The sequence below is a fragment of the Schistocerca cancellata genome, chromosome 3 (genome assembly GCF_023864275.1).
Source record: "Schistocerca cancellata isolate TAMUIC-IGC-003103 chromosome 3, iqSchCanc2.1, whole genome shotgun sequence".
NCBI classification, from domain to species: domain Eukaryota; kingdom Metazoa; phylum Arthropoda; class Insecta; order Orthoptera; family Acrididae; genus Schistocerca; species Schistocerca cancellata.
In genome coordinates this window covers 288,538,692-288,564,289 of record NC_064628.1, presented here as the reverse complement: position 1 = coordinate 288,564,289, position 25,598 = coordinate 288,538,692, and the positions used below count along the sequence as shown (strand labels likewise).

The 25,598-nt window shown below is 38.1% G+C and overlaps 1 protein-coding gene across 1 annotated transcript in view; it reads left to right on the top strand.

Annotated features, from left to right (window-relative positions):
- The window catches only part of LOC126174969 (dolichyl-phosphate beta-glucosyltransferase), a 119,923-nt gene extending 106,271 nt beyond the window's left edge, over nt 1-13,652 (top strand). The window contains exons 6-7 of the mRNA XM_049921439.1: nt 697-782; nt 13,308-13,652. Coding sequence (XP_049777396.1) covers nt 697-782; nt 13,308-13,417 — 196 coding nt within the window. The 3' untranslated portion in view covers nt 13,418-13,652. The remainder of the gene's footprint in view (nt 1-696; nt 783-13,307) is intronic.
- The last annotated feature ends 11,946 nt before the right edge of the window (nt 13,653-25,598 follow it).

The following is a 25,598-nucleotide window of genomic DNA, read 5'->3' as shown; positions in this document are numbered from 1 at the left end:
TTAGCAGGAGCAACTGTAAAACCATGAGTGTGGTCTTTGGTAGTTGCAAGATTAATGTTTGCAGTGTATTTGTTGTTTTGTTTTTGAAGATGAAAATGAATTTGGTCATCTCTAAACATTCAAGGTGTTATAAGGCATGTACACACACACCTCTCTCTCTCTCTCTCTCTCTCTCTCTCTCTCTCTCTCTCTCCTCTCTTCTCTCTCCCTCTCCCTCTCTCTCTCTCTCTCTCTCTCTCTCTCTCTCTCTCTCTCTCTCTCTCTCTGTTACAGCATCATGTCTCATCTGCTGTGAATCATTAATGACCATGCAACTTCTTAAGCTTGACAAAAAATTTGGGAAGAAAAGAAAGTTGCAGTTGCTTTATATATATATGTTCCTTTATTCAGCATTGTCCAGAAAGACTATGGTCATGTTAAATCATAATGGAAAAATGTTTGCCCACAGAGAACGTTAAGTGTGTTTTGAGTTACTAAGTAATAATGACTGAAATGGAAGATAGTAGTTACCTGTTTCTCTATCAGTACTTGACAAATTTTCTTCCACCAAAGTTAGTATGTTAGTCATATGCAGGAGAAAGTGGGCTCTGGTAGCAAAACAGTCAGATGATTTCATATTTAAGAACTTTATATGCTTTAAATGCATATTAAATAGTACTCAGTGCTTCTTTTGGATAATATGTACATTTCTTCCAGGGCATTTGATGTGGAGCTTTTGTACATTGCCCAGAAGCTGAAAATTCCTATTGCAGAAGTAGCAGTTGACTGGACTGAGATTGAAGGTAGACATACCATTTACATGTATTTTAACAAGAAGTGTAAAAGTATTAAATATGAATAGTGATAGATAAACAAAGATCATGTTTGTCTTCAATTGGAGATGGAGAGCATTAGTAATACAATCGTAAGACTGTGTTATAATTTTTCAAGCATTTCAGACTTCATACAACTGTCTCAAAACCAAAAGAAAAAGTAAGATAGAAGGAAGGAAACACATGAGAGTATTGTAAATAACAGACTATACTTATGTTGATGTAAAATCAGTAGAACAAGGCTGTGTGTAAAAGAGATTGCAATAATGCAAAAGACGATGAATAAGTGAGAACCAACTGAACCCAGTTTATTGTTTGACACTTGTTTGTTTATTTTGTGTACATCCTAGAATTCTTTGATTTATCACTAGCTTAAACATTTCTTCTTTCTCTCCTTCTTTCCTTCTTTTCTATACTTGAAAGGACTTTGAATTGATCAAAAAGCAACAATTAATTTTGAAATATTTTATGAAATATTTTATCTGTTTGCCGTGTGCAGGTGCGGCTCATAGTTAAGGGTTCTAGCTGATGCTGTCCTAATATGTATAAGGTGTTCTGAAATTCCCATTACAAACTTCTAGGACTTGTAGAGGGGACCGAATAGATAATTCAGTGAAACCCCTATTTCATGTTTTTGTTTGTTCCAGACATAAAAAATGCAAAACTGAGGAAAATGCAGAATCAAAGAAAATGATAAAACCCCCAAAATATGAACAAAAATGTGTGTAATTGGCATATATGATTAAAAATCGTAATCCTCTCCTATACAGTGTTCATACAATAATTTGTGACAATGAATTTCATCGGTTCTTAAAAAATCACAATATATAACATTAAGTAAAAGCTTAGTATCTAAATACAAGGTAATCAAGCTATTTTCTGACATTCTAGAACCACAAATTATACATCAAAACATGTGTCTTTGAGAGAACTTTCCTTTGTGCTCACCCAGAAAATAGCAAATGGTGAATTAAAACGAAAATTGTGAAGTGTGCTGAAAGGCATCAGAATCTAACATTTGGGTTGCGTTTTTTTCTTCTCTTGCTGAGAGAAATAGACATGTGAAAAAATGGGTGTACTTCTCCAATTGATACAAGCTTATTAGAAGTCGGCTCTATGAACTTCTGTATGATGTGTAAAATGTAAATTTAAAAGCGAGCTCAAGTGCTACAGTTTCGTCTGATGGCTTGTATCACTGCTGCCAAACTTAACAGTCTGCAGTGTGTGGTGCAGAGTCTATACATGAGTAGTGTATGTAGATGTTGCAACTGTATTGTGTCAGATTTGCGCATGAAAGTCTTTAAAATGAGCTATGGCAAAACCCTTGTTGTATTTCTGTGAGACATCTCTGCCATAGCACATGATTTGCATGAAAAGTATACTTTCAGCACTTTATAAAATGCTTTCATCCATACCTGCACTCCCGTCATTGAGGAGCCTCTCCTCTTCTCCACACCCAGCAGGTGAGCTCATTTTACTTATGTTAGTGTGATGCAGTGGCTGCACTGGCTGTTGGGTGGCATAACAAGTCGCCAACCAGTAAGATTTCACTAGCTGGAAACAGCCGACATTTCCTTGTTTATGACCAAGCATATTCTTCGAAACTCAGTGTTTGAATTTAAAAGGTTGATGATCGATATTGTTGCTGAGTACAGTGTATTGGAAATATTTGCAAAAAGACAAGACTGAGTTATAAGTGCCTCAAGAAAAGGTGGTGGCTGGCCCCCATTGGTACGTATTGCCTTGGTCTGGAACACTTTATTTAGACTGTCCTGTTTTTCCAATGCTGCCACAATCTAGCAGTATTTGTATCATAATTGCATGGTGAAGCTAAACGTTGCAAGCTGTGGTGGCGACACCAATCGTGGATTATGTCAGCATATCCCCTTGCACATTACCCCTCTTTGCAACAGACTGAAATATTCCCTTAATTCCCCCATCACCCATGGTGCAAACCATCTATCTTTTATGCCACTTATAACTCATTCACTCACATCAAATGTCAATAGGAAGAAAATGGGACAAAGTCAAGTGAGACATCGAAAGAGAATGTAGAATCGAACCTTACAAGGAAGAAATGTAAAATTGGGTAATTTTTATTATTGATCTTACAGGTTTTTCAAAGGGGCTATGAATTTATGGTGTAGAATCACAAAAAATGTAAAATTGGAGAACGTAAAATTGAAGTCCCACTGTATTTTGAATTGAAACCTGTGTCTGGAAACATATTGTTTCCTTGCTACAGCCGTTTGAAAACATTTGCTAGATAGGTATGCAACAGGGTAGTCAGGGAGGGGTTCTTACATCATACTGATGTCATTTGCAATCTATCCTGCCTCTCTGACCCGATTTGAGCCTCATCCATATGTCTTACTTATAGAGCAACATGACTGAATCAGGTTTTCAGAATATACCAGCACGGTCCTTCTTTATAGCAAAGTTCACAGTAAGAGCTCCTCGTTGCCTTTATCAAGATTGTTGCCCACAATTTATGACTCTATTGCATACACCTTTCACCACAATTATGTAATGGCTTTGAGAAAGGGGTACCGTCACCGTCAGCAGGAATGACTGTTGTCCTCCAAAGAGACGCCAAATTCTCAGAGTGCAAGAAACTGTACTGCATCACGTTGAAGAGAACCCGTCAGTGAGTACACAAGCAGTTTCTCTGGTTATTAATGAGTAGAACCTTAAAACAAATGATGTACTGGGTCACACCTAATAAATTACTCATTACCAACATGTTTTCAAATGGTTGTAGCACGGAAACGGTACCTTTCCGCACATGAATTCCTATACAAAACATTATGTACTTGCTCCCATTTACAAGTTGTAGAAGTTTGTAGGGGCAATTTCCACACATAGCTGCAGGTAAACCTTTCAGGATGTGAGGTTGTGGTCCAAGAAACGGTTCTGTTCCTGACATTTCGTCTAGGACTGCACTGGACATCCGTAGAGGCACTCTTCTGCTGAGTCTTGCCAACTGACTCAGCAGAGTAGCGCCTCTACAGATTTCCAGCGCAGTCGTGGATGAAATGTCAGGAACAGAACTGTTTCTTGGAACACGACCTCACATCCCGAAAGGTTTACCAGCAGCTATGTCATCTGGTCGTGAAAACCTTCATTCTATAATTTCCAAACACCCTGTATATTAAAATATGTTTCTTAATAATGTGTTACAGAATTTAAGTTGTCAAGATGAATTTTGCATACTTCCCACACGAATTTAAATAATGACAGCAATGCTTTTGAAACTGTGGATATTGAGTGATGTTTATTGACCAAATAGTAAATAATGTTGTGCTTCCAGATCTGCTGCCAACTTATTGTTTTCATTTTATGCACAATATTTCGACGTGTGACCCAGCTGTCTTCTAGAGGTGCTATGAGTTTCACTGTTATGTGTATTTGCTGTCTGGACTCTTACGTCTGGACTCCCGGACAGTGAATACACATAACAGCAAAACTTGTATCACCTGAAGAAGATAGCTGGGTCAGTCACTGAAGTATTGTGCATAAAATGAAAACAGTAACTCAGCAATATATCTGGAAGCACACCATTAATCAATCATGCTGAAAAAACCTGAGAGATCACATGTAGTATCTAGCATTTCAAGGCTACATCTTGAAATGTTTGTTAGATTTGTGTAGTAGACTATATCTATATTATCTTTTGATTAATCAGCGATTAGTAGCTCAGTAGCTCGGTACGGGCTTTTGTCAAAGTTTCGAGAACATACCTTCACCGAAGAGTCAAGCAGTATATTGCTCCCTCCTACGTATATCTCGCGAAGAGACCATGAGGATAAAATCAGAGAGATTAGAGCCCACACAGAGGCATACCGACAATCCTTCTTTCCACGAACAATACGAGACTGGAATAGAAGGGAGAACCAATAGAGGTACTCAAGGTACCCTCCGCCACACACCGTCAGGTGGCTTGCGGAGTATGGATGTAGATGTAGATGTAGATGTAGATGTAGTATAAATGTTTTGATGGTGTTTGAAATAGTTTTTCTGTGTGGTGCATTGGCAGTTTTATCCGCTGTAGGAGTAATGTCTCACTAAAGTGCATTAGAATATTCAGACACACGTGTCATCACCTAACAAGAATTTCACAGATCATTAGAAGAAACAGCATGCATAATATGTCCTGTTATTGTAGTAACTGGACGTGGACTGCAACATACCTACTCAGAAGCTCACACTCAGATCAGAGGAGATGTGGGGTTTTAGATCATCAGTTTCTTGGTACATGAGGAGTGTGTACAGGAGTGGAACAGCAACAGGCTCAAGCTTAGAATTTTCAGGACTTTGTGATTGGAGGCAGTGCAGAATGACTAGGATGTTAGGCTAAGGATGCGGATATGGTGGTGATAATCAAATACCAGAACAAATGGCTGTCCTGGTTGTGACAATTTTAAGATTCGGGTACAAAGTAGCATATGCTACTACAGACCAGAAACCACGGAAGTGCCAGATGCTATTGCTCTAATTGAACCCTTAGGTTCAAGTACTCGTCACAGTGAAAGTGACATATAGAATTAGGAACATGAAGACAAATGTATGATGGAAACCAATAACCCTAGTCCAGATGTACGCAGAAGCTAGCTTTGCAAATCCTCCTTAGTGTACAAATTTAACTAAGCATAATGCTCAAACACACTAGTAGACTATCAGTCATCCAAAGCTGGAACTCTCCTCTGTCTGGAACTCAGAAACTTGCTGGAACCTGCCTTACTTGGTGTTTGAGGTTCTCTATATATGGCATTTGGGGCTCTCTGCTTACATGTGGGGATGTTCTGTGTTGCTTTTTAGCTCCAGTTTGGAATCAGTGAGTGTGAGATAAACCGTATCTCAATGCATACGACCTCTTAACAGACTGACGAAAGCAGCTTGCACTGTGCATCTCTACATGACTTTGATGGTTTTTCTTTCTTTTTCTGGCAACCTTGTATGATTTGCTCATAACATCTCCCCTACCAGGAGGTGATTTGTCCTCAGATCTTAGATACTAATTTTATGCTTCTTTCTTATATAAGTTACAATGTTGTGTAATATATGTACATAAATACCTGGGTTTCTCTTTTCTTTTAACCTATAAGCACACATACATAGATTTTCCCCTTGATAGAATTAATACATCCCTGTGACACAAATATGTACAATAAGTAATCACATCCTTTTTTATCCTTCATCTGTGATCCTGTGTATCCAGTGGCAAAGCACTGTGGTTAGGAATAATTTCAATGTGGGGAGGTGCACTTGTGAGATTTTCACTTAAGCTGAATCACAATTCACTTGCACATGGTCATACCACTTCTCTTCATTCCACTTCCTGCACTGGATGCTGCATCTGAGATGCCCTAGCATCACTGCTATGGTTACAGGATGGTAGTGGTGGTGACTAAAGCATAGATGGGAATGCATATTTTCCAGTGGGATCTCTTCTCAGTCCCTGCTATTGTGTGTAATCCTAACTTATTTTCTAATTCATACAGATGTTGCTCTATCCATTTTAGGTCCTGCAAATGACTTATTCTCTTAGGTGTAGGCAAAGTTCTCTGACGTCATTACTATCTGCTTGTATTTTAGCTTTGGACTGGACCTCCTTCATGTATATGTTAACACTGGGTAGTAAGCCGCAGATGACTCATTCTGTATTGTCTGCTGGGTATGCAGTATAGTCTACTTGCCGTATACTGTACACTTTCCGAAGAATTTCTGTGTACCTGTTTCTTTATGATTATATGTCTGTTGGTTCACGACTACCATATAACAGTGTTTATGTTTCATCTTTGGAGGCTACATAGAGTCCAGTGGGCTCCAAATGCTATGGTTATCAACACAGTTTTGTTGATGCAGTTATTTGGAAACTCTTGCAGCTGCTTCAACAGGTCTATCTCACAGGGGTTGTGCTATTGTGTTGTTTTAATTGCAAATGTGTGCTTGAATATCTTTTGGGATTGTGCTACGTCTTTACAGTCTAGTTGATCCTGTAATAAAGTAGCATTTTGTTGCTTGGCGTTGTCCATTAGTAGAAAGTCTGTTTCTGAATCCAAATATACATACCAATCCTCCTCTCTCCTTATGGGTAGTAGCAATACCATGCATAAATTGAAAACTTGGTTCTCTCCTAGGGGTACTTTCAATACATGTGCTAAATACACGTGTGTCAATTAGGAACACATTGGTTTCTATTGTTAGGAGGAACCTATATCCATACTGTTATTTAAGGTCTAGTGGAAACTTATTGTTACCAGAGCCGTACCTGATTAACTGGAGGTATTCTATCATCTGTACGGTGTTAATGATATATGGTGCTAATAGTCCCTTCTGTGGACTCATGATGTCTGCCAATAACTGTTCATATTCTTCTCATAATCCTTGAGACATTGCTGTCAACTGTGTCATCTGCTCATTATAAACTGTCTCTAAGGTTAACCACTGCAACTTCTGGTCTGTTTCATTCTGAAATTTAGAGAGTTTTTTTCTTAATTTTCTCTGTACTGGTCCACTGGATAACTGTGCACCAGTGCCAATTCCCCATGCAGTTAAAATTGGTTATTGCAGATTTCACTATCATTTATTCCTCCTGGCTTAGGTGCAATAGTTGCTTTTGTTCCTGTTCCAGTTGCTTATCCTGATCTCAAAGTACTCATTGTCCTACTTGTTTAAAGTGCCAAATTAAAGTTTACTGCCTGATCCTACAAACTTTGTGAGTCCTTGCTTGGGCTGTGGTTCATGAAGAGCCATTCCACCATTTTCTCTGTGGAGTTTCCACCTATAGCATCCAGCCCTGTTATCTGGAACCACTTGTCCCAGTAATCTTTGTGCCACGCGTATCTTCTTGTCAACTTTTTCTTCTAACTTGCGTGAACTGATGTATGTCACAATTTTCCATGTGATACCGGTGACCTCTACTTTTCCTTCCAAGTTGTAGTATACCTCTGGGGTGGCATGAAACTCCTCCATCTGGTAGGCATCTAGCTTATACTGGATTTAAGTTGCTGTTATTCACACATTTATCAAAAAGGCTCCTAGCAGCATTGTCGTTGGGGCCATCAGTAAAATAAAAGAGGTTTGTCTTAATATCTGGACATCTAAACTTTTAATTTTGTGTTTCTCATGAACATATTCCATCTCTGTCCCTTCTTCCTGTTTGCTACAGCTGCCAGGGTTAGGATAATAGAGGTGAAGTGACCAAGGATCAGCCTATCTTCGAGGATAAACCACAAAGTCTCTCTCACATAAAACTTTTGAATTCCTATATATAAGTACCCCTTTAATCAGTTTTAAGATAGAATGTACCTTGTTCTTTCTCTTTCTTTCTTCAGAACAAATTAACTCACTTTCAATCTCACATTCTTAATGTTAGATGAACTCCTTTAATCTGTTTGTGTTACTATTATGAACTTCTTATTTGTTAATTAGAGTACTACATTTGGTCCATGAATCTTCATGACATGAGAAGATCCTCTCCATGGGCCCGTTAACTTGTTTGCCTGCCTATTCTCAAAGTTTCGTGTGTAATAGTAAATTGTCTCCTGCCTTGAATTCCATTCTGTTTTGAGTGCTTCATGAAATCATGTTACTATACAATTGGTGGGTAACTATGTTCTCTTTTAATATGTAATGTTCCTTATTTGCCGACTGATGCATCTTTAGTTCTGTTATGTAATCAGTGTAGTTGTATTGTGCTTTGGCTGCATCCTGCTGTAGGATCCCAGGAATGTTTCATATTATCCCAAAAATAGCTCAAATGAAGTGAACCCCGTTAATGAATATGGTGTGGCGTTATATACAGAAGAGGTAAAATGCATCCATTCACCCAGTTTTCCTGCTTCATTCTCACGTGACGTAGATATTCTGTTAGTGATTGATGCATTCTTTCGAGTGCTTTGTTCACTTGCAGATGGTATGTGCAAGACTGAATCTTCTTGAACTTCGGTAAGCAACAAACCCTCTTTAGGATGTCACTTTGGAAGTCTGTGCCTTGGTCACTTTCTCTGTTATCTGAAGTGGTCCGACTATGTTAACATCACAACGGGTTAATACCTGGTTGGGTATTTTGATCAGCACTAAGTATATCTTAACTTTATTGGGGATAATCTTATTCCTCTGACAACTCTTGCAACTTTTAATGTACTCTTCTACGTTTTTATTCATACCTTTTCATGAGCTATACCTTTTAACACAGTCATACATTTGACTGACATCTTGGTGTCCACCTATTGGTGAATAATGAATTTGCTTGAGAATAGCTCGTTTCTCCTCATACTAATGGCTGCTTGCTGGTCATCTTGTTCTTCATCATTGGCCTCCTCCACATTCCTAACAACTGCAGCTGGGTGTTCTGATAATGCCTGACAATCCATCTGCTACTGTGTTTTGCTATCTCTTTTTCTACATTATCTCCAAGTCATATTCTGCCAGTTTAATTATGAATTTCATTAATCTTAATGATGGATCAATTATGTGCGCCAACCATTTCAAGGGTTTCTGATTGGTATATAAAATGAATTTTCTTTTGTACATGTAGGGTCGGTAGTGGTCCACTGCCTACACTGTGGCTAAGATCTCTTGCTCGATTGCACTATATCCTCTCTCAGCATTGTTCAGTGTCCTGGATGTAAAGGCTTCTGGTAAATCTTGTCCTAATTCTCCTTGACTCAATAGGGCACAAATCGACTGTTTCATAGTGTCCATTGTGATTATAAACTGCTCCGTAAAATTAGGATACTGTAAGATTGGGAGGCTAACTATTTTCTCTTTTAATTCCCGGAAAACTGCTTCCTTCTGAGTTGACCACTCATAGTTTCCTCATTTATTGAGTGGTTCATGTAACAGTCTTGCTATCCCACTGAAGTCTGTGATAAAATGACACAACCTCTAGAAAGCTCTCTAACAGATTCATGTTGTTGGCTCTTGGGTACACTTTTTGCACTCAAAACTGATATATGTTACTGGCTCTTGGGTACACTTATTGCACTCATGTTCTGTTGGTGGGGCTTTAATCCTTTTGTTGTAATTATGTTTCTATAGTAAGTTACTTCTCTGTAGCAACTCACACTTGTCAACTTGCAATTTTAAATTGTAAGGCCAAAAAGTCACCCTGTAGATGATGTAAGTATAGCTGTTATCAGTGACCTAGACAAAACGAAGTAAATGAAACACTTGAAGCACTGGTAGCGCTGTGTTATGACAGAGCTCCTATTACGAGTACCCGGAAAACTGGAGTTAAAATTCGAATTGAAGGGTATTTGAAAATGCTGACTTTATTCTCTGCAATAGACATCATTTAAATTCAGTTGTGAAGGTTGTGTGATACAATAAGGGTGCAGATCTTAACTTGGAATGAATTTCCACCTTTTTCTCCCAGTCTCCTAAATGCACAGCAATTCTTGATGAGATAATGAAGAAACATATTCCCTCCTGTCCTCAGTCCTTGAGATGGAAACTCAACTTGTGGAACATAGTCGCTTTATAAAAATGCCAAAAGGAGATTCTTAAGTGCATGGGGAAAATGACACTAATGATTACAGAACAGTAAACCAGGCTATCAGACGGAAGGGTCTCCTGCTAGATGATGATTTTCTCTCCTGGTTGCATTTATTTTAATAAAGTCATGCTTCATTGTGACATTCTGTTCAGTGAAATGTGCCAAAAGAATACTGATGCAGTGAAACCTCTTGAGTATGTATGAGGCATTTTGGAAATATCTTAAATTATTTTTCTGCTTAATTGCCATTGACATTTGTCAACTTTTCTATGCTCTCATCACAGAAAGATGCTGCCAATGAAGACAGCCACTGCTGAACACCATTTTTACATTATCATTGCTGTCAAAGTGCCTTCCTCCAAAATCATGCTTCAAGTTCAAGAACAAGGTGGTGGTCAGAAGGTCACAAATCGGGGCTGCACGCTGGATGATTGAACTGCTCCCAGTCGAATTGTTGTTGAATAATGTTTTGAGGGACGCGTGTAGAATGGGGATGTGCATTGTTATTACAATAAACGAAGAAAGAAGTAGCAACAATGTAAATTGTTCATTGATGTCAAACACTCAAACACTGTCTTGGATAATCAATGAGATAAAATGTTGAGAATGTGTAAAACTTATTGTAAGTGCTGTATAGTATAATAGTAATGAATGACACAGCTTCGTTCCCATTAATTTATTACAGAAATTAATCAACGGTGCCAAAATGAAAGACAGTATTCTATATATAAATTACTTTAACTTTAAAATACAATACAGTAACATATTCTGCAGTATACAATCTTACTTAAGATAATCAGTTCTCTCTATTTGCTTTCTGCATCTAAGATGTATCTATACATTTTGCATTTCACAATGCATTCATTTTAACACCTCACTATTGTCATTTGTATTAAACTCTTCTTTGAAAACAAGAACTTTTGGTAAAGTTTCCCTGCACTGAGAGCTTTGTCAAGTGATGGCACAACAAACTGTGCTTCTTGTTCATTTTCATTTTTGTCAGTCACATGTTGGCTTTGGATGTCAGCTACAATTTCTTGTTCGTTCCCTGAGATGTACATGGTAAGAGTGGCGTCTACATGGTTGAAGTGCTCTATTTCATAATTTGACAAAGATGGACAAAATTATTGCACTAGTTCTGCCAGAGGAATGTCATCCTCATCTTCATCATGAGCTGTTGCTGAAAATGTCTTTCCCTCACTATGGGATGATGAAGAAAGATCTTTGAACCCTGCATGTTTAAAACAAGTGTCAATTGTATTTGGACTTATATGTAGAAGTTATTTTTTATATGCAGTAATCATAATTGTGATTCTTGTCTTAGCCTGTTCACCTTTAAATTTGAGTATCTTATCTCGGGTCATGTTGTAAAATAAGCCAGTGTCATCTGCACTGAATGCATCAGGCTTGTAACCTTCACACAAAACAAGCCACTTCTTAGACAGCCACTTGTCCATTACACCATCAAGTACAGCGGCAGCTTCTTCACAAATTTTCCTGGCTGTAATAGCATAGGAAGCTCGGAAATATTGTATCCGAGATGAAGAACAATTTAAATTCAGATTTCCCAACAGATGGGCAAATTCTTTGACTTTTGCCTGAAGAATTGGTCCATGGATTGGCACTTTATTTGACCTTTGTTGGTTAAACCAAGTAAGTTAAGATTCTTCAATACCTTTGTGTGCAGACTGTCTCACCCACTTGTTTTTAAAAGAAATGTTTTCAGAAAGAGACTATTTTCTCTCTGTCGTTCCAGATTGCAGAAATTGTTGAATGTGAGACACCCAATTTCTTCACGATGCTGAAGTTTGTTTCCTCGTTTTCAATTCGCTGTATTATGTGTGACTTTTCTTCAATATTACATACTTTCATTTTTTTTGTGATGTATTTAAAGCAATGTTTGCATTGACTTCTACAGGAAACAAAGTTTGATAATAAGTCTTACATTGTTGTTAGTAACCTGCAGATATGTAACAAACAGAAATGAATAATTGATGTTATAGCTAACATATTCCTCCACAAATGTAATAAAAATACATTAGTTTATATGCTAAGTCACAATAAGTGATGTCGTACTAAGCGATTTTTTAAGTATAGCGTTTCCATAGGATTTAAATGGAACCAATAGATATCGCTGTTATAGCCAATAAATTGTTAAAAGCAATGTTACTGTAAATGGTATTGATTGTATTATAGCTGAATTTTCTACATATAAGTCAGTACATACATGAAATCTTAACTGCTACATTGATTAAATTTTTGTTACCTTTGATGATAAGCTGAGCATATGTGTGTTTAATGAAGCTTTGATTCATTTGTAGTGATGAATATGTTGATTAGTTACATAATTTTATATATGGTTTGCATTTTCTATTTTATTTTTTTCAGAAAGCAGCTATATTTTCATAAAGTTGTAATAGAAATGGGTATTAGTTCTGAATTGGGAAAAATAAAGAGAAAGCAAGTAAGAAAATGAAACTTCCTGGCAAATTAAAACTGTGTGCTGGACTAGGATCGAACCCGGGACCTTTGCTTTTCGCAGGGAAGTGCTCTAGCATCTGAGCTAACCAAGCACGACTCACGACCCACCCTCTCAGCTTTATTTCTGCCAGCTTCTCATTTACAACCTTCCAAACTTCATGGAAGTTCTCCTGTGTGACCAGCACTCCTGGAAGGAAAGGTACTTCAGGGGCAGAGCATAGCCACAGCCAACCAAGGTAGAAATAAAGTTATGAGGCCACGTCATAAGTTGTGTTTGGGTAACTCATTTGGTTGAGCACTTGCCCGCAAAAGGCAAAGGTCTTGGGTTCGAGTCCCAGTTTGGCACACAGTTTTAATGTGCCAATGCACACTCTGCTGCAGAGTGAAAATTCATTCTGGAACATAAAATAAAGTTTAACCATCCATAACATTTTCCTCAAGTGAGGAATAGTTCGTGTTCATTATTTCTCCTTAAATTGAAATTTATGTTTCCCTGTTTGTCATTTTTGCAGGCTCAAAGATTGTTCCAGTTTGGAGCTGGCTGCAGATGGGAAAGGATTTAATCCTTATCTGGTTTCGATACCATATAGGAGCATGGAAGCTGAGGAAGAAATCTGCTTAGCAGTGTGATTTAATGGCTGTACCATGTAGGTACCTGGTGCTGTGTGAAAAGATTGATTCATTTGTTCGCTGTAGAAACCAAAGCAAACATTCCATGGGAAATATCTCAGTGGTATTTTGTACTGATATTTTTTGTAAGAAGCTGATACTTGTGACATACATATTGTTAATGCTTTTATTTTTTGTTTCACACGTACATTTCAACAGACAGAAATAAAAGATAAATTTTTCAACTATGGTATGGCCATTCATTTTTATCTAATGCTGTAAGTATCCAGTGAAGTTTTATTTGTAGCATTTATTTCTCACTCCATTCCCTCTCCCTCCCTCCCCCCCCCCCTCCCAAAAAAAAATCATTCTTCCCTCATAAAAAAAGTATCAAATTTTCAGTTCTTCTTTTCCAGTGTCTATATGCTCCCATTCCTATTGATTATACTAATACAGACAGATGACAACTAAACTGCCTGTCACTATTGCATAAGAATTGTTGTAATTTCTGGGACTCAGAACAGGTGCACATTCCCATCACCAGTGGCATCTTATATGTACTTGTTTCATAGCACAGGCCAAAGACATTCCTGATAATATTCATATATTTATCTAATTATATGACAGTTTTAATCAGTGGTCTATATTGGTAAATTGGTAGGCCAATTGGTTCTATAGGATTAAAGGACCAGACTGATATGATCGATTCCCCGTATGCAAAACAAGTCCATGGGGAACAGCATTGCTCTGTTAATGATGCTGCTCTCCATAGACTTGTTTTGTATAGAGGGGATTGATGAGCTTGTAGTTTGGTCCCGTAATCCCAGAGAACCAATTGGCCTACCAATTTACTGATAGAGACCACTGATTTAAACTGTTAAGGCCACCTTGGAGTTTTACCATGTCATGGAAAATAGTAAACAGAGACATCCAGAATATTGACAATGTTAAGAATTAAAATCAGTTTCAAAGAGACATAAAAACAGGCACAAAACTGGACCAGCATGAAGGCCAGAGGCAGATGAGGGTGCTTCGGGGTTCATCTCTGATGAGAGGACCCCTCCATGCACAGCTCTCAGCAGATACAGGACAGGTGCAAAACAATGCTATAATAAATTAAAAATTTTATGACAGCAGTTACTAACAGCCTTAATTTAATGATAGATATTCTGGAGCCATAGGCAGTATACATGGAATTCATTTATTTCATTGGAGTGCAACCACTTTCAACCTTCTTGGTTGTTATCAGGTGCGAATTAAAGGGAAGTTACACTACAAACTGCCAACTGAATTCCATGTAGTCAAATATCTCAACAATTGTCATTATCGGTTAACTCAAATCAGTACACCTTAACAGTATTAAATGGCACATGGACTGGCAATATAACTGCCATTTACTCTGTGCGTGGTAATGACCAATAAGAATGTGGAAACTGGTTGTGCTCCATTGAAATATAGGAGACTTGATATATACAGCTTATAGTTTCTTTGTGTGGCCATCCTCCGCAGCGAACACAGAAATATTTGTCTTGTAAATAAAAATGTTTTTATTTACAAAACAAATACAGCTTATAGTGTTTTTCCAGAATGTCTGTTATTAAATAATCTAAAAAGTAGCACATGTCTAAACAGACAAGAGGAAAATTAAGAGACACCATGAGTTAAAAGCAATTTCAGGAGATGTAAGAAGAAGTGTGAAATGGCTGTGGTACAAAGAAAAGAGGCAAACAGGAGCACTTACTTGTGATGAGAACCTCCTTTATTCTTATTATGCCTGACCTCTAGCCAACACACGATTCTGTAAGACATTGATACGATAAACAATTCCTCCACACAGGAGTGGTCTCCACAGTGGTGTGAAGATTATTGGAGGGAACAGTAGCCCACCATTCAAATGAGTTGTTCTGATAGATTACAAGCCTCATATGTACTCTTAAATCAGTGCCTGGTCTCTCCATTACCAGTGTTAGCCATGCAATCTTTTCCGTGGCTAAGTGATCAGCTAAATTGTTCCTCAGATTTCCCATATGACTTGGGATACAGCAAAAAATGTCTGAGGCTGCTGTACAACTCAAATCATAAAGCTGGTTATGGACAGTAGACACTGTTGGGTGGTGAAGAATCGGCCAATGGCCTGCGGACTGTTCATAGAATCAATACATACCAAAACTTGGTTGTGAGTTTTGTACTTTATATGAAATGAAACTCTAGCAATAGCCCAGTTTCACCATGAAGACCATACAGGCCTCTGGTAAGGAGTGTTGTTCATGGCATTCTTCATACACTGATAAGCCATAACATAATGACCACCTATCTAATAATCAGTATGTGTATCTTTGGCATGGATAACAGTGTGGTGATGCTTCACGGCATGGAAGCAATGAGGCCTTGGTAGGTCACTGGAGAGAGTTGGTAAGACATCTGCACATACAAATCACCATAAATTCCAGGGAGGAGCCAAATCACCTCTGGTGACAAGTTCCATCGCATGCCAGATGTGTTTGATCGGGTTCAGATCTGGCGAGTTAGAGGGGCAGCACATCTATTGGAACCTGCCACTGTGTTCCTAAAACCACTCCATCACACTTGTGGCCTTGTAATAAGGAGCATTATCTTGTTGGAAAATGCCATTGCTGTTGGGAAACATTGTCGTCACAAAGGGGTGTACGTGTTTGCAACCAGTATACGATACTCCTTGGCCATCACGGTGCCTTGCTTGAGCTCCACTGGACCCATGGATGCCCATGTGAATGTTCCCCAGAGAATAATGGAGTTGCTGCCAGCTTGTCACTGTCCTGCAGTACATGTGTCAAGGAGCTGTTCCCTGGAAAACAACAGATTCGTGCCCTCCCGTTGGCATGATGAAGAAGGTTATGGGATTCATCAGACCATACAACACTCTGCCACTGCCACAATGTACAGTACCGATGGCCACATGTCCATTTCAGTCATAGTTGCTGATGTAGTGTTAACAATGGCAAAAGCATGGGTTGTCGGCTGTGAAGGCCCATCGTTAGGTGTGTTCGGTGCACTGTATGTTGAGATACACTTGTACTTTGCCCACGATTAAAGTCTGATGTTTAGTTCCACCACAGTTCGCCACTTGTGTTTTACCAGCCTGCCCAGTCTACAACATTCAACATCTGCAAGAGGGGTGGCTGGCCAACCTCACGATGTCTGGACATTGTTTCACCTTGATTTCGCCATGTGTTGAAGTCACACATCACAGCACTCCTTGAACATGCGATCAGTCGTGCAGTTTTTGAAATGCTCATGCCAAGACTCTGGCCCATCACAATCTGCCCTCAGTCAAACTCAGATAGATTGTGTGTGCCTTTTCCATTCTGCACACACTGAGCATGCTCTCTGGTGTCTCGCGTAACTTCGGCCGTCGTAATTTAATATATATATTATTATTGTGATTATTATTATTTGATTGTTGCCGACTTACGTGGTGGGCCTTAATAAAGTGATATTTCATTTGAATTTTGATTTTACGATTAAATGCGTTCCTGAAGTTCTCCTTTTTAACAGTGCCACAAGCACCGTGTATGTGCCTGACTAGCAGTCATTTCTCGCCAGGTGACACTGCTGTTGCCTGGACGGGTTTTATATCGACAGTAGATCAGCAGTCATAATGTTCTGGCTGATAAGTGTATGTGAAAGTATATCCTGTCTTTTCTCCATCTTTGGAGCCATAAGTAGAAATGATGTCAGCACCTTGGTATTTGCAGAGGACTGAGGACAGAGATTTGCCTATTGTAAAATGATAGGAGCAACAGAGATTTTAGTCTTTAGAAATAGGACTAACTTAACACCAGGGGAAAGGATGGTGGGGGGTAGAGCATCTGTGGCCCCCCAATGGCTACATTTGAGGGGAGGCAGGTAAAGGTCCATGTGAAGAATTTTCATCATTCCAGTTTGAAAGCCCGTCTTGCTCAGTTGTCAGGAAAGTGGCACTCATCGGAGGGAAAAAGGGTGATGACTTGCTTCTGTCATGAAGTGTCTGCCAGTCAGGTTTTTCAGAACTTCAGTGATGCTCCTTCATGATTCAAACAAACCTGTGACTATTCTCACTCCTCTCTCTCTTTTTTTTTTAATATATGTATATAAGTTCAATATTCCCTGTTATTCGTATCTGATATAGGTCCCACATGCTACAGCAATATTCTAACATGGGATACATGGGTGTTTTGTACGCAGTCTCCTTTGTAGAGTGACTACAATTTGCAAGTATCCTGCCAATGAACTGAAGTCTGCCACCTGTTTATGGCAGAACCTATAGGATCACTCCATTTTATATCTCACCCTACCTGTAAAGTTTCAAGAAACCCCTATTAAGTGGAAAATCTAAGAGTATGTTACAACTCCCAATATATTACTCCCGTAAGTTCCACAAAAGCAAGATTAGACTAATTATGCACACAGAGTCATTTAAACAGTCATTTCCCCCACCACTCTATAGCTGCAAAGAAATAAAACTGTAACGTGACAGGAAAAGATCACTAAAACTGGGGAAGAACAGTGGCAAATCGAGAAACAAATACTTGACAAATAGGAAAGAAAATTGTGTTATAGAAAGAGAGTTAATCGTTAAAAAAGGAGAGAAAATTGCTAAACAATGAAGGTAGATCCACAGAAAAAAGAATGGCAAATAAAGAGTGAATGATCTCCAACAAAGGAAAAAGATTATGAAATAAAGAAATAAAATTGATGGACACAGAAAAAATATCGCTGATCACAGAGAAAAGGTTGCCAGATGAAGAAAAACAGTTGCCGAAGAGAGAAAAGAGATTGATAAACAGAGAAAAATGATAATTAAAGACAAAAAATGAGCACTGAGCTCAGGAAGAAAAAGATTGTCAGGAAGGTGCTTAACTGTGTCATTTTTGTGAATTTTGTTATCAACAATCAATCACAGTTTGAAAAAAAGGGCATCATTCCTAAAGAGAAATGACTTTCACTATCCCTCACTCAGCCTTGGTGTAGTGAAGACTGGACTGAGGTTTTCAGCCAAAAAATCATTGATCATATACCCAGTAATGTGAGGAACCTTGTAGATACCGATAATCATATTAATTTCAAACACAAAGTGCAATCATACCTGCTTAACAAGCCCTTTTCCTCCTCTAGAGTGTGCAATATAAAATAATTTTTTGTGTGGTTGCAGATGGAGTTAGATATTAATCATTGCATTGCATACAATGAAAGTGAGAGAGTCATGTAAATGTTCAACATGTTGTCATATTTTCCACTGAGAAAGAATATTAAGTGAATTGTTGTAAACTAACTTGCTTATTCTACATCACAATGAGAGATCAGAACTGTGATCAATGTAACATGCAAATAACTAACTGACTGATTAAATAACTAACTGATTATCTAATTCCACCATGAATGTAAAAAATACCCATGTTATTTTACTCTGGATAATACATCCTTCTTAGAAAATCCAGTACAACATGCCTTTTTGTGTTTGCTGAGGATATGCAATAAGTATTGTTTGATCCTTGAAATAACATAGGAAACTATGCCATGTATAACACCCTTTTTGTCAGTTCCATCAAAGAGAACACACTTTTTTAAAAGCAGCAACTTACTGTCTTATTCTTGGATTATTTTAGCTGGCATAAGCATAAGTAGCATTAAGCAGTATGGTGAAAGTTCATTGTTGATACTGTACAATTAAGTTTCTATGACTTGCTCATCTTTTGTTATGCCTTAACTCTTTCAAAATCCATGAAAGCTCTCCTCCTTGATGAGATCTATGAAAATCAATGAGTGAATATACACTGGTTTGCCTCCAGTTCAAATGCACTATGTGTGTGTTATATTTTCACCATAGTACACATCCAGGTGGTTGTTCCGTTTTCAGTAAACTCTATCAAGCAAGGCTAGCTTGTGTGATTTTCTTATTGGCTGTGCTAATGATCTTTCTCAATTCCAGCAGCACTGCTAGATGTGAACAAATGTAAACTTTTTCCTAGACAAAAAATCAGTAGGAAATTCTCATACACTGAGACAGCTGATAAGTACAGTGGCTTTCTGCAAAAATTATTTTCTCTGGCTATTTTTTGGAGAGTAATGTATCAGCCTGGCTTGAATAAAAACAGGTATTCCAGAGGTGCATGGACTAATGTTGTTCTGTTAAAAACATAATGTCTAACAAGTAGAGAATATTGCAGATACGGCACAAGTACTTAGTTACGTATACCATAGATCATATTCAGTGTTATTACATGGAACATGTCATCAGAAAACACACACACACACACACACACACACACACACACACACACACACACACACACACACAGAGAGAGAGAGAGAGAGAGAGAGAGAGAGAGTGTCTGTCTTTGCATCAGATGCCTGTGGTTTATAGATCATATCTTGGTGAACAACTTTTGTTAGAGACAAAATGTTAGCTGATCACTGGAGACTCCTGGCTACACTAGGCTTATTGGTGTTGCCGCCAAGGGGCGGCAGGGTGTAGGCATTCTTCGGCATTTGTATGCAATGTATGTTATATATTGTACAGTCATCTGCGCCATGAAATGGGGTAGGCTGAACAAAATTAACATTTCTGATTCACTTCTGAAATATGTTTCTCCACTTAGACATTCATTCTTAAGGTTTCTTGTCGAAAACCATTCTGTCAGTTTGTTAGGGTAGGCACTATGCATATGCAGCACACCTGGTTAGAAGACCCTTCTGGTTCTGTGAAGTCTTGTTGTCCAAGGGCTGGCAAAATCTAATAAAAAGATGCGTAGCATCGCCAAGAAGTGTTAGCAAACATTAAGTCTGTAACAAAAGCTTTTCCCCATAATGTGATCTACCACTCCCGGACATTTGATGTTTATATACAGGCTGTCCATAATTAAAATTTCAGTTTCAAAACACTATAGAAAGAGAAGAGCATGTTATTGACACAAGAGGAAACATCATGAGGAAAAAAAAATTAATGATAATTTTACCAATAGATGATGCTGTAAGCATTTTAACGTAAATTGGGTCAGCTCCGAATGAATTGCAGATGAATTACAATACAATGGGTATGGTTTGAGTTGCACATTACACCATTCCTACAGTTCAATGTGCATGACTTCACATGTTTAGCAGTCAGCACTGTTAGTTAGGTAAGCCCATATACCACAGCAAAGTAATACCATATCAGATGGGAAAAATCAATTTTTAATTGTACTGAGGCCAAAAACCACATAAAAAGCAAAATGACATTGGGTTTTAATTGTTGTAAACTGGTACAAGACATGTTCAGTATGCTGTCCATCATTTTCTGCCACAAGTTGAAATTGAGAAATAGCGTGTTGAACAACATACTGGAGTGTCTCGGGGGTCATGTTTAGTACGTGTTACGCAATGCATGTCTTCAGTTCAGCTGTGTTTGTAATTGGAACACTGAACATAGCATCTTTCAGATAACCCATCTGCCACAATGCACATGGATTAGGATCAGGTGATCTAGATGGCCAAACTGTAAATAAATGATGGCTGATAATTCTAGCATTTCCAAAACACCTCTGCAGCAGCCACTTCACCAGCTGTGCATTGTGTGGAGGAGCACCATCTTATGTAAAATGATCCCACACATCCACGCCAGCGAAAGGTTGGGGCATGTTGGTATGTAAAAGTCTCTCGAAACATTTACCAGTGATGGTACAGGTAACAGATTCCACAGGACTCATCTCCACCAAAAAATATGGCCCTGGGATAAACATGCCATCAACCTGCACCACACAGTCACCTTTGCAAAATGAAGTCGTACCTGTTGATATGCGAGCAGATTTTCTGTTGCTCATATTCTGCAGTTCTGCATATTGACATATCCTTGCAGATGGAAGTAGACTTTCTCTGTCTATACAGTGTTCCATGGCCATTCATTGTCCACTTCCACGTGAAAAAGAAATTCCAGAGTGAACATTTGTCTTGCTGGTAAGTCAGCAGGAAGTGACTCCTGAAAATGGGTGATACTGTATGGATGGTAATGCAGGATGTTTCATAGGATTTTATGTACTTTGCTCGCAGACATACCTAACGTTTGTGCAGTTCTTTGTGCACTGCAAGTTTGCGTGTCACCACTTAACCCCTCCTGAGTGCTGTGGCCACATCTTCAATAGATGCCGGATCAACTGGTTTCCTCCACTGTGTTTTCGAGTTTTGTAATCATTTTCTCCATACCTTCAGCAGACATTTGGCCAGTGCCTCTTTTCACACCCTTGAGTGTCCATAACTTCTGCAGGGCTAGTGGCACACAGTCACCATTCTTATAGAAGAGACCTGCCAGCTGCATGCGATCCTTTATAGAAACAATCATGTTGGGCACCTCGGGTGCAAACTGAGGAACAGCCATGTGCTGTGCATCTGTTGGTGTGCATATTCTGATGCTTACTGCACCATCTATTGATCAAATTTTCGTAAAAATTTTTTGTTCCATAATGTTTCCCCCTGTGTCAATAAGACACTGTTCAATTCTTACATCATTCTGAGCAGTGTTTTGAAACTGGAACTTAAATTATGGACACCCTGTATATAGCTGAAAAAACAAAACTTTTTATATGGCTACATGCTGGTTATTTACAATTTTTTCTTGTCAAGAATTCCTGTATGGCATGCAAGGAATTGTTAAGGAGAAACATCTTTTATCTACTTTTGAAAAAACTTCTGCTATCTATCAGAATTTTATATCCATGGGTAAATTTCAGCCCTTTCTGTGCCAAAGTTAGATTTATTAAAGGTTAATGTAGATATTGTTTCCTTCTATTGTTGTACTTGTCAATTTTTCTGTTACTCTCTAACTCAGATGGATTGTTATTAGGAAGTTTTGTAAGTGAATAAATGTACTGCTAGGCTGTGATTATTATTGCCAACTGCTTAAAGAGATGCCTGCAAGATTGTGTGTGTGTGTGTGTGTGTGAACCCCACTTCTTGTTAAGATTTTCTTGTTGCAATGAATACGTTTTGCCAAAGTGAGGGGTTAACCCGGGATATTCTCCCAAAAGGCGTCAGTGAATGATAACATGCAAAGGTCCCAATTGGTGATATTTTATCATTTAAAAATTGTGTAAATAGCTTTCTCAGTAGACTAGCCCTTTATAAATCCAAACTGTATTTGGCTACGTATCCCATTGCTACACAATTGGGTGACAACATCGAGTACGTTACCTTCTCAATGTATTTGGAAAATAATGTAAGGAGCGACCATGTGCAGTAGTTATTGACACCTGTGGAGTCACCATTATTTTAGAGAGGCCTAATAATAGGATATTTTAATCTTTCTGGGAAAACACCTGGATTAATCAGGCATTGCAGAAGTGACTTTGAACATCACCTTTTATAGGGCCACAACATGTTAATGTCATGTTGAATATATTATCCACCCTACATGAACTTTTAATTTTTAGATGGGGATGTGAGATTAATTTTTATTTCACTAGTTGTCCTGTGTATTTCTTCTTCAGTGTGCTATTGGTTCTCTCTTCTAAACTATTTGCAACAATTTTCTCACCTGTTTTAAAAAACTAATAATTAAACAAATCTGCTACACATAAAATGTCTTCTACAATGCTCCCTTTATCTTTAACAGAAAAATAATTTTTGGTTCTTCTATCACCATTTTTCCCTGTATCTCTTTCAACAGTACCATATTGATTTGATGTTGTCTAATCTGTCAGTTTCAGATAGGATGTGCATACACCAGGACTTTTTTGTTCTTTATATGTTACAGTACTGTTTATAATTAAAAGAATTTGGTTAAAAGGATATCGACAACTGATCTTCATGGTAGAAACAAATAATTAATCACTACAGTTGTAAATAGTTTATTGGTTCAAAATCATGATTGGTTTCATACGAATATAAGCGCATCTTCAGGTATACAAGAACCGAATCTGGCAGTATGTTTACCACGGGATAGGCATGTATTTCTTTAACATCTTCTTGCACAAATTTATTATCTGTAATGGTACTACTATGTTCAGTAACTCGGGTTGTAGGGTAGGGAAATTTATGACTGGAAATAAATTATAAATGACCAACAGCAGCTCTATATCACTTTTCCTGTCAAATTCCTCCAATAAAATTATGGAACAATCACCACATATTAATAAGTCCTTCTTTCTGTATGACAAGCAGCGCAATAAAGCATCAACTTTTTTCATGACAATTTCCCATTTCCCCATCTATACAAAATTCACCTATTTCTGCATTTTTGTATTATATTCTTAACTGTTAACATTAATTTAAACAATTGGTGGTATAAGACAGTTGTAATTGAAATAATACTTGTAGATCCCAGTAACTGAAATGAAGTTACTATTTTTGGAGTAATTTAATTGTTTTTTCCATTTACAGACCTAGTGAATGGCATGAGTTATTTGAACAAATAGCAAAAAATGATGTTTTAAGTGGTACATTTTGGATTCTCACTGACAACAGTTGTTGCAATTTTTCTGCAGGTACACAAGAAGAAATACAAAACACATGAGGATGTGCTTTATTAAAATCTTTTATGGGCAAAAAACGTATAGAAAGAATGTGGGAATAGCAAGGATGAAGAACAATCTTAGTTTTCAGTGAAGTTTTGGCACTGCAGCTATTCACATACTATTATGCACAGTCAGATAATGACTGACTGGAAATAAAAAGCCAAGAATTACATGGGTCAGAGGTCAGAAAGAGGATTGTATTAAGTTATTCACAGACTGCCTTAGAAATATAAACTGAGACTTTATGTATGAATATGATAGAGATACATCAACTGTTGAAAATCTCTTTAATAATTTCTTTAAGACAGACATCAATTTATGGTACTCTTGCTCACTACTCAAAAGAATCTGTTATAAACCAAACAAAAAAGGTAAAAAACTTAAATTGTACGCTGATGACCTACTGGTGTCAGGGAAGAGATGCTTTCATTGTACAGGATGTATAAAAATTATTGCAAATATGACATAGAGCAATATGACATTTTTTATGAAGCTTATCTGGAAAAAAAAATTATAAAGCCAAATTTAAAATTGCCAAACAAGTTGCCTGTAAAAATTACATAGAAGGAGCTCCGGACAAATTTAAGGCTGCCTGGAATATTATAACACAAGACTCCCCCTCTACACATACTAAAGACATTCTGCTTGAGTCAGAAGAGTTCACTAAATACTTTATTGCTATAGTAAATGAATGGAAGATTTTAAATCAACCAGTCAAAAACACCAGCAACTAATGTACTTGCTGATCATGTTCCTGGAGGACATGAATTTTGTTGGGATTTTGTCACACACATAAATATAGTAATTTGTGTTTAAAAATTTTCTAACTCTAAAAGCAAGGACTATTTCTGGCTATTTAACTATGCAATAACAACAGTGTAGGAAAAGATGATTGCTACTTACTGTAAGGAAGATATGTTAAGTTGCAGACAGGCACAGTTAAAAGACACTTACTTAAAGCTTTCAGCCATAGCCTTCATCAGTAAAGGAGAGACACACACCATTCACACACACAAGCAAGCACACCTCTTACACACATGGGCACCAACTCCAGCATCTCAGGCCAGAATGCAATTATAATGTGATATGCAAGCAGCAATCTGGACGGGGCAGGGAAGGGGAAGGGATAGTGTATGGGTGGGGAGAGAGAAACGAACGTTTTCTGGTGGAGTGTGCAGGGACTAGACTGTCAGCAGGCACAGTATCAGGAGGTTGTGGGGCAGGGAGGTGGGGAAAAAAGGAGCGAAAATGGAGAGTAACAGGGAAAGAGGGCGGGTGTGTTGGCAGAGGGTGGCAAACAAAAGGGTGGGAAATGAGAATGGGGAGGAGATGGAAACTGTTGGGTGGTGGGTGTGGGTACAGTATGTTACCATAGGTTGAGGCCAGGATAATTATGGGATCAGAGAATGTGTTGTAAGGATGATTCCCATCTGCACAGTTCAAAAAAGCTGGTGGTGGAGGTGAGCATCCAGATGGCTCAGGTAGTGAAGCAGGTATTGAAACCAGCCATGTTATGTGCCAATGCATGTTGTTCTACTTTGCTCTTGACAACAGTGTGGCTGTTTGGCCTGGTGGACAGCTAGTGGTAGTCATACCAATATAAAAAGCTATGCAATGATTGCAGCAGAGCTTGTAAATGACATTGAGCAACAGAACTCCATTTTAGGAGGAATGGATAGTACCTCAGGTAAG